The sequence below is a fragment of the Muscardinus avellanarius genome, assembly GCF_963383645.1.
Source record: "Muscardinus avellanarius genome assembly, chromosome: 10".
Taxonomy (NCBI): domain Eukaryota; kingdom Metazoa; phylum Chordata; class Mammalia; order Rodentia; family Gliridae; genus Muscardinus; species Muscardinus avellanarius.
The window spans coordinates 98,435,588-98,449,529 of record NC_137796.1 but is presented as its reverse complement, the minus strand read 5'-3'; the positions used below and the strand labels follow the sequence as shown (position 1 = coordinate 98,449,529).

General features: G+C 39.1%; 1 protein-coding gene across 1 annotated transcript in view; it reads right to left on the bottom strand.

The window, feature by feature from the left end:
- Positions 1-13,942, bottom strand: part of SMG1 (SMG1 nonsense mediated mRNA decay associated PI3K related kinase) — a gene marked incomplete at both ends in the record, with an annotated part of 117,112 nt that overhangs the window by 28,707 nt on the left and 74,463 nt on the right. The window contains 11 exons of the mRNA XM_080702131.1: positions 702-924; positions 2,140-2,294; positions 2,578-2,795; positions 3,367-3,528; positions 4,675-4,852; positions 4,961-5,191; positions 6,199-6,337; positions 6,690-6,834; positions 8,741-9,025; positions 9,785-10,033; positions 13,538-13,658. Coding sequence (XP_080558257.1) covers positions 702-924; positions 2,140-2,294; positions 2,578-2,795; positions 3,367-3,528; positions 4,675-4,852; positions 4,961-5,191; positions 6,199-6,337; positions 6,690-6,834; positions 8,741-9,025; positions 9,785-10,033; positions 13,538-13,658 — 2,106 coding nt within the window. The remainder of the gene's footprint in view (positions 1-701; positions 925-2,139; positions 2,295-2,577; positions 2,796-3,366; positions 3,529-4,674; positions 4,853-4,960; positions 5,192-6,198; positions 6,338-6,689; positions 6,835-8,740; positions 9,026-9,784; positions 10,034-13,537; positions 13,659-13,942) is intronic.

Genomic DNA, 13,942 nt, shown 5'->3' with positions numbered 1-13,942 from the left:
ACTGAGTTGCAAAGGGCCTCACTAAGTAGTTGAGGCTGGTTGCAAACCGCACACCTCCTGTCTCAGCCTGCTGAATGCTGGGATTACAAATGTGCTCCACTGCACACAGCTTATGGTGCTATTTCTTTAACAGAGAAATTCTTTACCAAACTGCTATTTCTTTATCAAAGAAAATATAAGAGGGGACTAAAACATTAAAGAGTAGGATCCTCAAATATTTTAATACACTAACCATCCCAAGCAGCATATACAGGATTGATTTTAAAATATTACATATAGGTGAAGGGCTCCTTATCCAAAATGCCTGAGACTAAAACTGTTTCAGATTCAAAACAGTTTTGGATGCTATAGCATTTCAGATTTCGAATAAGGGTTCTGTGAATACTTAGTAAATAAAGAAATACGGGCTCAAAATTCAATTTCTTGACTCTTAGGAAAGTTAACGCCTCCCAATCCTACTGCATATCCTTCCCTGGCGTAAGCCCCACTCATGGACGGTGCACAGTGGCCTTTGCATCCTCAAACCCTCAAAATGCGCGACATGCTGTTTCCTCTACATTTCTCATAAGCAACCGGTCACTGGTGCCTTCGAAGGGCTTACAAAACCTGTTGTGTTCCCCAATGAGGAAGTCAGTTTACTAAAATTTTGCATCCCAGAGTGAAATTTCAATTTCCATAACACTCTAAAGAATATTCTGTACCTCTTTAAATGGAATCCAACTGCCTCCAGGTTTTGCAGGGTTTGATGGGGTCTTCAGTTTTTCAAGGGCACTTTCAATCGCATCACCATAGTTATCCTGAAACCACTTTTCATGAGGTGTTTCTGCAGGGGCTGCTGTGATACTCCTCACATGCTCCAGAGCAAACACAATAGGCTTCATCAAAGCGGTGTGCTTCTCCCGCATGATGGCAATTTTCTCTTCTCTGATAAGACATTTTTATTTAAAAAAAAAACATATTGTACATTAAAATTTTACACAAGCATCAGATAATTTAAATGTATAAAGTGTGAGTAAACAGTATCAAAAATCTAGAGTAATAAACATTTGAAAAAATAACTCAAAATGAATCAAAAATAAGAACTACGACTATAAAAATTGTAGAAGAAAACATAAAGGAAGGGTTTTATCACACAAGGCCTGGCAATGGCTCCTTTGATATGGCACCAAAAGAAAAGAGAAATAAGTGTAAATCAAAATTAAAAATTTTCATGCATCAAAAGATACTATTCAAGAGAGTGAAATGACAACCCACAGACTAGTAGAAAATATCTCCAAGTCATGTATCTGATGAAGAATACTAAAATATGTTTATTTTTTTTTTATGTGTGTGTGTGGTACTGGGGATGGAGCCCAAGGGCTTTCTACCTCCATGCTACACCTCCAGACCTATTTTATATTTGGAAACAGGGTCTCACTAAGTTGCTGAGAGCCTCACTAAGCTGCTGAGGCTGGCTTCGAACCTGTGATCCTCCTGTCTCAGCCTCCCAAGCGTTGGGATTACAGGCATGCACCACCATGCCCAGCTCTAAAATATGTATTTTTAAATTTCTAAAACTCAGCAACAAAATAACTCAATTCAAAAATAGGCAATGGGACTCTGAATTGACATTTTTCCAATGATGATGCACGAATGTTCAATAAGCACACAAACAGATGCTTCAAATCATTAGTCCTGAGGGAAATATAAATCTAAATAAAATGAATACCACTTCATACCCACTGGGATGGCTATTATAAAAAATACAGAAAATTAACAAGTGTTGGTTGACAAGGACAAGAAAAAACTTGAACACTCATACATTGCTGATGGGAATATAAAATGACACCGCAATTGTGGGAAAGATTTTCAGATCCTTGACAAGTAAAACATATGACTCCCATATGATAAGCAAATCCACTGCAGCATACACAAAGATCAAAGGAGTACTATTTATACTGTCAAAACGCAGAAGCAACTAAAATGACAGAGAACGGATAAACACAATGTGGTACATCTATACCCTGGGACATTATCAATCCTAAAAAGGAGTAAAACTCTAATACATTACAACATAGGTGAACCTTGAAATATTGACAGATTGCTGCAATTTTTAAAAACAATGGCTTCATTTTTTAGCAAAAGTGAATAAAAACGAACTTGCGTAAGGTGTTGTTGTTCTGAACTCTCTTCACCTCATCTTCGAGCTGCTGAATCCGTCTCAGGACATACATGTGTTGCTGTAACAAAACTCCCAGCCAGAGCTCATCCCAGAGAACAGTGACCCTGCGCAGCTCAGCCACAAGCATCTGAACCTGCACACACGGCACATCCAAAAGGGTCATCTACACGTCTACACACACACGAGTTTTCAAACACCGGACATCACTAGTTAAACGTGGACAATTTTTGTTCCTTATAAGGAATGATGAACCTGAACTAGTGATTCTACTGATACAGACTGAAAAAGCCATTTCTGATTATCTTTAAAGCTCTGATTCTCAAATACTATTTCCATGACAGTTTTTAAGAATTTTATTTTGGGGGAAAGTAATACACTAAAAATTACTTTAAAGCATGAGTTGGGTTTCTCTGTACCTGCAACACCATAGTGGGATTTGCAGAGGACAGCTTATCTACAATTTTGCTGTAGCAATCTTGCATCATGGCCTGGTCTTCATTTAATCCACTTTTTGGTTCATCTTTATTGCTATCCTGAGAAGCAGGAGGGCTTCCTCCCTCGCATTCAGAAACCAGCAATTCTTCTCCTTGAATGTTTCCAAGTAAAGTTGGAATCGCAGAGGAAAACTTATTCCCTACAGCAAAATGAAGAAATAGAAAGTACTCTGAGTAGTTCTCTAATGTACAAATACTTGCCTTCTGTGCATAAAGATATGGATATACTGACATTTTAGTAGCCCAGCTTTCATGTTTATCATCATTACAAATTAACAGTAGAAACAGGAGAAAGATAGTAGGTCTCTATCAAATAAAGTTACCCCACAGCAAGAGTCTAGAGTTTGATCTAATCTCATCTACCAGGTATAGCTCCATCACCTGAGTTACTCCATCTCAAGTTGGGGGCCTTGATGGGTTATTGGTAAAGACGAAAAATAACATGCACAGCACATGCCCTAGCGCCAAATACAAAGTAGTTACTTCCTCAATAAAGAGTAATTACTAGTTTAAAAATCTACCAATTCTAGATCACAAATCACAAAAAATTAACTTACCAAAATTATTAGTAAAACAATATATATAAAGAGACAGCATTTTATTATTTGTTTTTGTGGTGATAAGGAGAGAACCCAGGGGTTTGTCCACACTAAGCAAGTGATTTGCTACTGAGCTAGACAGTCAGCCCATACTACCAGTAATACTGCATACCTGAAGCTTGAGATTCACTACTAAGCGATATGGTTCCCACTATTGCAGGATACAATATGAGATGTGGGGAATCTTGAGCCACACGGCAGAGAAGGTTACAAATACTCTGGCGCACATACACTTCAGGGTGGTTTAAGCGTGAGAAAAGCTGTGGAATAATTCCTTCAGGATAAGAAAAAAGAAAGTTACTTTAAAGTTATTAAAACCTATCCACACAATGGACACAAAAGGATAAAACCTGGTATGTATCTGCATCTGTACAAGCCTTAAAGGCTTCAAAGTTCTCCATGTGATTAACAAAGGACCATACACAATCACTCTTGAATTTGCCATTCTAGTTAGGATGCAAGATTGTAATCAAAGTACATAGTATTTTAAAGTATTTTGAAGTTTTTTTTTTTTTTGCAGTACTGAGGATTGAATTCAGGAGCACTCTACTGCACAGCGACGTCTGGATCCTTTTTAAAAAATTTTTTTGCTTGCAGTACTGGGGATAGGACCCAGAGGCATTCTATTTCTGAGCTATACCCTGAGCCCTATTTTTTATTCTTTATTTTAAAATAGGGTCTCACAAAGTTGCAAAAGGGCTAAGTAACTGAGGCTGTCTGCAAATCACTATCCTATCTCAGCCTCCCAAATATCAGGATTAGAAGCAAGTGCCATCATGCTCAGCAAGAAAATTTTTTTAGTGAATGTTTTCTAAGAAGGCAAATAGATGAATTTAATAAAGCTACTAGATAAATATCTTTTTTTTTCTTTTGGTGGTGGTACTGAGAATTGAGCCCAGGGGCATTCTACCTCTCAGCTACACCTCCAGCCCTATCTATCTATCTATCTATCTATCTATCTATTTTCTCTTTCTCTCTCCCTCTCCTCTCTCTCTCTCTCTCTCTCTCTCTCTCTCTCTCTCTCTCTCTCTCTCTCTCTCTCTTTCTTTCTTTTCTTTTTTTGAAACAGAGTCTAAGTTACCAAAGGTCCACTGAGTTGCTGAGGCTAGTCTCAAACCTGCAATCCTCCTGTCTTAGTGGGATTACAAATGTGTCACTGTGCCCAGCAACAAATATCTTTTGGAATTTACTTTCACCCTCTCCAAAATCCATTCTGTGTAGAAGCTCATGCCTTTCAGCCTTCCATTTCTCTGAAAGGTGGGAGGGAAGTTTTCTGTGGTATAACAAGCAGTCTAGGAGTCCTATGATGTGGTCACCTAATGCCTGAAGACAATAAGCATAAAGGAAGCACTTCAAGTTTAAACACTCAGTGTCCTACTCGGAAACAACATGGACTGAGAAGCTGTGTCTCGGCTGTCACCTCTCCACGGAGCAGTAGGTGTTGTCTCCAAGCCATGTTCCAGATACTGCCGGAGCTCGCCAGCGTGCTTCACGAGCAACCTGAGTAGTCGCAGCGTGGCCATCACAATCATGTCATCCGTGCTCTGTTCCACCCTGTGACTCAAGTGGAGCCTGGGGTCATCCTCATCTAAAGGAACCTAAGAATAGAAGATTAAATGGAGAAATAAGAAAGCATTTTAGCCACTGCTTTTACTTACTAGGAAAGAAATCCCAAATATTTTTTCTTAGAACTCCAGGCTACCTACTTGGCCAGCGTTGAGCTTAAGGAAAGTAAAATAAGCACTGCAAGACAGTTTGTACAGGCTGAAGATTCTATCTACGACTTTTCTCCACACTTTAATAACTCCTTCGGTTGCACTTTCATCAAGTTCTGAAAGCCATGGGCAGCTCGATAGTAACTGCCGCCAGATAACGTCGACCATATCATCATCCTCGTTGTCTTCATTCTCTGTTATCTGAAGTGTTATATCTTCATCCTGAAGAAAAAATGGGCACAAAATGCTATTAACATTAAGTGAAAAGACAGAAAGATCTATGATTTGATGACCATATGGAAACTCTTATTTATGAAAAACTAAATCATTCCCCATTATGAGTGTAAATCACACTCTAAATCAAAGCCAATAGGCTTCTCTTTATGATACACTTATGCTAGCATTTAAGCAGAGTTTAAGACTTATTTCTGTACTTTAAATGTTCCCAAATTAGAATATAATATTCTTCCTGCAGAAAAATGTTTGAAGCTGAACATACACAAAATACATACATACAACAGATCTTACTCTTTTTATAACACCATGGATTTACCTAATGCCAACTTTGGCAGAAACTTGGGGTTGTTTAGAGCAAGAACTCAGTCACAGAGTTTAGCCTGACAAATAAAATCCAGGCCTTTGAAATTTTAACTGACTACTCAATGGTTCCAGAACCCTGGGGTGGAAGGACTTCGACTCAAGAGGAGTGATTGCTGCAGGCCATCTAACACATGATTACCCATTCAGGCTACATATGAGGTTCACAACCTCTGGGGTAGAAGTCATGAATGGGCACATTTTAAAAGCTCCCAACCTAGAGTTAGGAACCTAATTCCTCCCCCTTTCTTCTGAGGCTGGGAATTAAACTCAAAGCCACGTACATGTTAAAAACATATGAAACATATGCTCTGCCACTGAGCTTCACCCCCCCAATCCCAAGAACTTAATTTCTGAACAGAAGAGTAATTAAAGCATACATAATTAACACAAAAGCAGTTTCACTCTTTTCACAAGGACCCCCACAAAAATTATTAGATTTCTCAAGAAATGCTCTTCTTAGAAAAATACAATTTATGTTCACCTTAAATCTTCTATTTGTAACGATAAATGCCTAGCCCTGTTCAATATTTAATGAAGTATATGTGACAAATGTCCTCAAAATCAATGAACTGAAACAGCAATCATATCACTATACTTCCCCCCAAAACACTGTCTCATGCGTTACTTGCCTGAATCCCTGCTGGCCGACATACAGCCTGTCCAAGAATACCGTATATTCTCTCTTTTTCTTCTTCAGTTATAGTATCTGGAAGCAGATTTTGAACTTCTGATTTTTCTCTAGGCAGCAAACGAACACCTTCTCCCTGACTATAAAAATAAACAAGTCATCAAGTATTTCTTTGCTCTACCAAATTAGTAGATATTTTATTTTGTTATTGTCATTGTGATGCTGGGGATCAAACTCAAGGCTTTGAGCATGCTCAGTAGGTGTTTGACTGCTGAATCACCTCCCCAGACTTCTGTTTGTTTTGTTTGTTTTGTTTGATGCTGGGCATTGAACCCAGGGGCATTCTCTTTCTGAGCTACACCTTAGCCCTATTTTAGTTTTTATTTTGAAACAGGATCTCACCGAGTCAGCCTAAGTTGCTGAGGCTGGCCATGAACCTACCATCCTCCTGTCTTAAGACTCCCAATTTATTGCATATTAAAACATACATACCTGGCATTGTCAACCACTTTTCTGCCCCATCTATATGCCCAACTAGCCAATGCTGCCCAAGATTTGGCTACTTCGGGTGCCTGCACTGAAGATAGGTGATATAATTGTCCCAAAATGAAGTCAGGTTCTCCAACTCCAATATGCACTGGAGAAAAAAATAATACAGAAATCATTACATTTGTAGGTTTCTAACAGTATTCCCAGTAACATTTTAGGTATTCATCAGCTGCGAGCAATCCGTAAGTTTCATATCATTGTACATAATTTGATAAGGCACAAATGTAGATTACCCTTCTCTAAAATGTTGTTGTGCAGCCAGGTGTAGCAGAGCACGCTTGTAATCCCAGTACTTGGGAGACTCAGACAGGAGTATCACAGTTCACGGACAGCCGCAGCTACTTAGTGAGGCCCTTTGCAACTCAGTGAGACCCGGTTTCAAAATAAAGAATATGGGCTGGGGGTGTAGCTCGGAGGTAGAATGTCTTTGGGTTCCATCCCCAGTACCACAAAATGAATGAATGAATGAATGAATGAATGAATGAATGAATGAATGAATGAATATTTTTAAAATGTTGTTACGCTAAAATCAGTCACTTAGTTTCCCAAGTAGGTTGAGATTAACACCCGTGAAACACATCAGTGCATTTCATGACAATGAACTTCATAAACAGCTCAGGTACCAGGCATACTGCAGAATGTCATGCATTCTGCATTCCAGTGGCTATTTCTTCATGGCTAGATTCATTCGAAAACATTGTTAAAAAGATGCAGAGGTGATGAGTATGCCACCTCATCAAATCAGACCCATGAGACAAAAATCTTTAACCCCATCTTAGAGGGAAATAAATTGCTGGCCACAGTGCTTTTCTACAACTTATGATCTTATAATGATCATAAGATAATCCCATATCAATATCAATACCTGATAATACATATATTAAAATTATAAGTAATAAAAAGTATCAGTAATTAAAATCATAGGTTTCAGAACAAAATAAAGGCATAACCTCCTATTTCAGGAAATAAATTGTAAAAGCAGGATACTCAGTCATTGGGGCTGGGGTTACAGCTCTGTGGTAGGATACTAAATATGTAAGGGAGCCGGGTGGTGGCGCACACTTGTAATCCCAGCATTTGGGAGGCTGAGGCAGGAGGATCGTGGTTTGCGCCCAGCCTCAAATACTTAGTGAGGCCCGCTGCAACTTAGTGAGACCCTGCTTCAAAAACAATAAAGAATAAAAAGAAAAATAGGGCTGGAGGTATAGCTTGGAGATAGAATGCCCTTGGGTTCCATTCCCAGTACGACAATAAATAAATAAATAAATAAATAAATAAATAAATAAATAAATAAATGTATGCAAGGTGTACAGGGCCCTGTACCCAATTCCCAAAACCACCACCAATACCAAAAAAAAAAAAAAAAAAAAAAAAAAAAAATGAATGATGAATAAACTACCTGTCAGCTAACTTTGTTACTAGCACTAGTTTCAGACTTAACTGTAGCCAGTCATGGTGGTGCACGCTTATAATCCCAGCACGTGGGAGGCTGAGACAGGAGGACCGCACAGGTTCGAAGCCAGCCTCAGCTACTTAGTGAGGCTCTCAGCAACTTAGTGAGACCCTGTTTCCAAATAAAATATTAAATAGGTCTGGGAGTATAGCCCAAGGGTAGAAACCTCTGGGTTCCATCTCCAGTACAACCAAAAAAGAAGAAAAAGAAAACCTGACTGTAGTTTCTGTGTCCCATCACTCAAGGGAAACACAGGTACTGCATTTTTTCTTTGTCGCTCCTCCTAATATGAAGTGGAACTTTAGATAACAGGGACAAGACCATATTGTCAGCAAAAATATCTGGCAACACATAAGAGCAACTTAACATGGGAGGTGTGAAATGCGGTATTTGATCACAGAAAGTCTGTATTAGTACTTCCAGGTAATATGATGTACTGAATTTTCAGACATACTTTTGCAGCAAATTATTGCCAGCATTAACACTGGAAACTTTAAACATCGTAAATTAGTATTTTTAAAGCCAATAAAAGAAATCCTACCTGTAGACTCACTCTCAATCCGAGGATACTCTTCTTCCACTGTATTCGCAGATGGTAATTCTACTAGTGTGAGTATGTTTTTAGATAAGGTAGAAAGACCTGAGACGTTCTGCTGTTGCTGAGCCCTATACACCTGTTTCAGCTGTCCTGAAATCTCCTTCCATTCTGCTTGGATCCACTTAGCCAGTGTCAGAATCGACTTCGCAACTGCATATTCTGCTTTTGCAGACTTGCAGAAAGATATGGCACAAGAACTCAACATTTCCATTGCATGTGTGGACTGGCCTATAGAAAACCAAAAAAAGGATCAGCACTTATCCTCAAAATCAAATGACTGATATTGTTTTAGGGTAAAATAATAATATTCTTTTAAAACCATGTAAATCCAAGCCACTAGGCATGGTGGTGTACACCATCCCAGTACTTGAGAGGCTGAAACAACCAAGAAGCAGGTTTGAAGCAGCTTCAACAATTTATCAAGACCTTGCTTCCAAAGAAAAAAATTTTAAAAGGGTTGGGTAGGTAGCCCAGAGGTAGATGCCCCTGGGTTTAATCCCCAAGACCAAATAATAATTTTTTTTTAAAAAAAGGTAAATAAATGAAGTAAAAATGTAAATCCACCTGGGCACAGTGGCACACACCTGCCCCAGTGACTTAAGGAGTCTAAGGACTACAACGTTGAGGCTGACTTGGGTAACTCAGTGAAACCCTGTTTCAAAATAAAATAAAAAGGGCTTGGGGTGTAGCTCACTGATGAGTTCCCAAGATCCGACCCCTAGAATCTCCTACACACAAACTCACACAAAATGAATTTAGTGATAGTCAATAGTCTCTGAAAAACATTTACTTTAATACATTGTAACCAAATTACCTTTTCAAAGTACTGAATTTAAATAAATCAATTATAAACAACTTATTCAAGAAGTAAATGTACAATAGCTGGAAATAATTCACTTTCCTATTACCGCCTTACACTACACAGTAACATTCGCACATTCTGTTTTCTACTATACTCCTGCACAAGCCATGCTTCATCTTACGCACCTGCTGTATACAGCAGCTTGGTCTTTTCAATGTCGAGCTCAGGCCCCCACCTTTCACCCACGTGGCCCTGAGTTGACAGCTTTTTAAAGTGCTGGACTAAATCCTGAGCGGTGGTGGTTTTTCCCAGTTGGACCTCACTGCATTGTGCCAGCAGTCTTGTAGCAAGTGACACGTTGCCCCGTTTTCTAGCAAATTTTGCTGCTGTTAGGCCTAATTCCATAAGATGACTTCTAATTGGGACTGTTTGCTCTGGAGAGAAGAAATGTTTCATTAGTCCCCAAATCACATAACCCCAGACACTATTCCCCAACTATTTCCCCCAGGGAGAGATAACTCATCCTGAGTTCCCCAGCAGCTCCCATAGTGCTTGGTAGACACAACACAGTATTTGTTTAGTTAAGTATGTACAACAAAGTAGAGGAGCCGGGCGTGGTGGCGCATGCTTTGAATCCCAGCACTTAGGAGGCGAGACAGGAGATCGCACAGGTTCGAAGCCAGCCTCAGCTACTTAGTAAGGCTCTCAGCAACTTAGTGAGACCCTGTTTCTAAGTAAAATATAAAAATAAGTCTGGGAGAGAAACTTAAGAGGTAGAAAGACCCTGAGTTTCATCCCAGTATCAAAAATAAAATTAAAATTTTAAATTAAAAAGTAGAGGAAAAGTAAAATTCATTCACTAAGAAATTAACTTCTTAATTTCTCAATCTTTAAGAGCCTAGGCCAAGAGATAGGAATAAAGGGTCAAGCTAAACAAATCATCCCCTGTCTTCTATAAGCACCCACTGCCCTTCTTCTATGCTATTTTCTCCTAAATTCCCTCAGTCACCTTCTCTTCCACTATCCATTCATTAATACTGTCCTCCTAGGTCCTCTTCTTATTCTGCATCCTCTCCCTGAACAAATTTTCTGCTCCTCTGGCTTCAACTGCCACATAAATATCATCCTACACCTCAAAGCTGAGTCCCACCTGACAAGTGGTTTTTGCCCACACTACAGGTATCTCAAAGGCTCTCCAAGTGCGACAAGTGGAACGTGTTATCTACCACTCTCCACACCTTCTACGACCTCCTTCAGTTCTCCCTTTCTCAAGGAAAGGCACAGGATCCCCTGAAGAGCAGCCTGGCAATGATCGTAGATTTTCCTCTCAACCTTCACATCTGATTGCTTCTTCTGTCCCTACTGCCATCCCCAGTAACCTTGTTTAGCACCAGGGACTTCACCCTAACTGGCCCTTTCCCCTCGTTCTTACCCCACTGTAATACATTTTCCAACTCACAAATGACATGATTCATATACAGAGGTAAATATGAACATTAACTTTCTTGCTTAAAAACCTTCTGGGGCTTCCTATCACGCTCCTGAAAAGGTCCAGACCCCTGGCTGGGCTTGAAAGCCCCCATGCCGTGCCCTGTGCCCTGTGCCCTGTGCTCTGACCCTCGGCTCATTCAGCTTTGTCTCTTCTGATGCTTCTTCAGGCAGGTGAGTTCCCCCAAGAACCTCTCATCATCTTCCCTGCCTTCACACACAATGCTCTTTGTAACCGAATCCATTTGCCATGTCTCTCAGCTCAACCTCCATGAGCCTCACTTAACTACTTTCTCCCCATCTCCTTTTCTATTTCCTAGGATTAAATCAGGTGTCCTTGATGTGTGTCTTTAGCATGCTGCATGTCTACTTCCCTTCAATACTCTGTAGTTCTGTTCCCCTATCTTCCTTCCTTCCTTCCTTCCTTCCTTCCTTCCTTCCTTCCTTCCTTCCTTCCTTCCTTCCTTCTCCTCTTCCTTTTTTGTCAGTTTCCCTGCTAGGCTCTAGAATGCCCTTGATTTTAAGAATGAAGAAAACAGGCTTGTCTTCTTCACCATTAGATACCAATGTCAAGCACAGTATCCAAAACAAAGCATAATGGATCAAGACTTGTTTACTAAAGACAGAAAAATTTGGAAGAATACAAGTTTTTGTTGCTGAGTTTATCTGCTGGTTTACTGAGTTTTTCTAATTTTTAACCCTGTTTGATATGAGAAAGATGGTAAAGAAGATGACAGTATTGGCTGTTTTATTATATGCCGTGCTTTGTGCTAGGGCTCTTATATTCCTACCCTGTTTCATCTCAAAATCTTTAATAAGAATTTCACAAGTGGATGCATTCCCACATAACAGAGAAGGGAAGCAGTTCAGAAGTTTAATAATTTGCCCAAAGATCCCTCAGTTTGCAAATACTGGCCAAATGATCTTTTCTGCAGTGAGAGGTCAAGCTGAGTCAGCTGCCAGTCGTCACCCTATAAAGTCCTTAGTTTAGAAGTTATCTTCCTTAACATCTAAATTAAAATTTACTCAGTAACTCCAGCTACCATAGTTTCAACTAAAACTGGAGAATTCTGGCACTATTCTATTATACAGCAATAAAACAAACTGCTAGCATCCCCTTAACACAACAGACATTTCTTTCTTAAGAGTTGGGTGTAGTGGTGTGTAGCTGTAATTCCAGTACTTGGAAGGCTGAGATAGGAGGATCCCAAGCTCAAGGCCAGGCTCAGCAACTGAGTAAGAGCCTATTCTAAAACTTTAAGGTTGGACAAGGAGGAAGCTCAAAGGCAGAACGCTTTGGGTTCAATCCCCAGTATAAAAAAGAGGGAGCCATCAAGTACTATGTGCGTGTATATCACTGTCAACATGATTGACATTACTATGTGCGACTATAATGTCCCAATAAAAGATATAAATAATTCTCCAGCCATTCATTTGGAGCATTTAAAACTCAACATTTGGCATGGGAATGTAGCTCAGTGATAGAGCACTTGCCTAGCACGCATGAGGATACTATCTTCAATCCACAGCACACAGAAAATACATACAAATATAAAATTTAACATTTACAGTACATTTCATCTACCATAAAACTTGTACTTAGAACACATAATTCTTCTTAGTTCGTTAAAAAAAGCAAAAGATATATAAAAAGACATTTCAAAACTGAGACAATATGGCCACTATGCAAATAAACTGATGTTCAATATCATTAATTACCAGAAAATACAAATAAAACCATAAAATATACTAACCTACTCCAGTAATTAACAAATAATTCCAAAGGTGTAGAACAAGTAAAACTTTATTATGCCAGAGGAATATCAAATGTACAACCATTTCATAAGAAACTGGCAGACTGCTAGTTAAGTCACGTGACTCAATCTCACTCTTAGGCTTCATTCAAGAGAAACACAACTACTTGCCAGCCCCAGACTTGTACATGAATTTCCATAGCAGCTTCATTCTTCGCTGCCCAGTTGGGGGAGGGGGGAGTAAATATCCATCAAAGGATGGTGATAAACAAATGGTGGAATATCCATACAATAAAATACTACTCGACAATAAACAAGGCCATATTGCTGATACATTTAACATGGGTAAACCCTAAGAAAATAATTCTAAGCAAGAAAAGAAAAGAGCATATTGTAATGATTCCATTGATATAAAATATCAGTAAAGACAAACCTAACTTAAAGTGATAGAAAGAAAATTATTAACCACTTGTGACAGGGCAAGTACTGGAGTGATTGGTGAGCAGAAGGGAACTTTCTGGGGTGAGAGAAATGTTCTGAATCTCATTTGTACTGGTGGTTAAACAGGCAAAATGTGCCCCAAATGTACACTTCAGATGTATAATTAGACTTATTTTATTAAGTCTTATTTTATAAGTCTTATTTAATAAGACTTATTTTAATAAGTCTAATTTATACAAAAAGAAAGTCACTTACCTTTAATTTTCTCTAACAATTGGTTCTGGTACATGGTATATCTTAATGCCTGCATCCACGGCCTTACATCATGCTGTTTACAGGAACGCAAAGCTTCACTGAAGAGTGGAATAAGGCAGTCCTGCCAGAGAAAATCAAAGATTAGTTAACGTAAAGCAGGCTCCTTATATGTTTGTAGACATAATGATAGTAAGTCCAAGTCTGCAATATAGGTCAGCTACTCAAGATCTATTCTCATTTATCTACTATCCTCTTCCATCATGTGCATTCTAAGAGAAATCTTTACTTTGCAAAATAAATTCAGAAAACTAAGTCCAATTTATCAATATATCAATAAAGTAAGCATTTTTGGGGGGAGGCAGTACTGAGGATGGAACCCAGGGGCATTCTACCTCCAAGCTATAC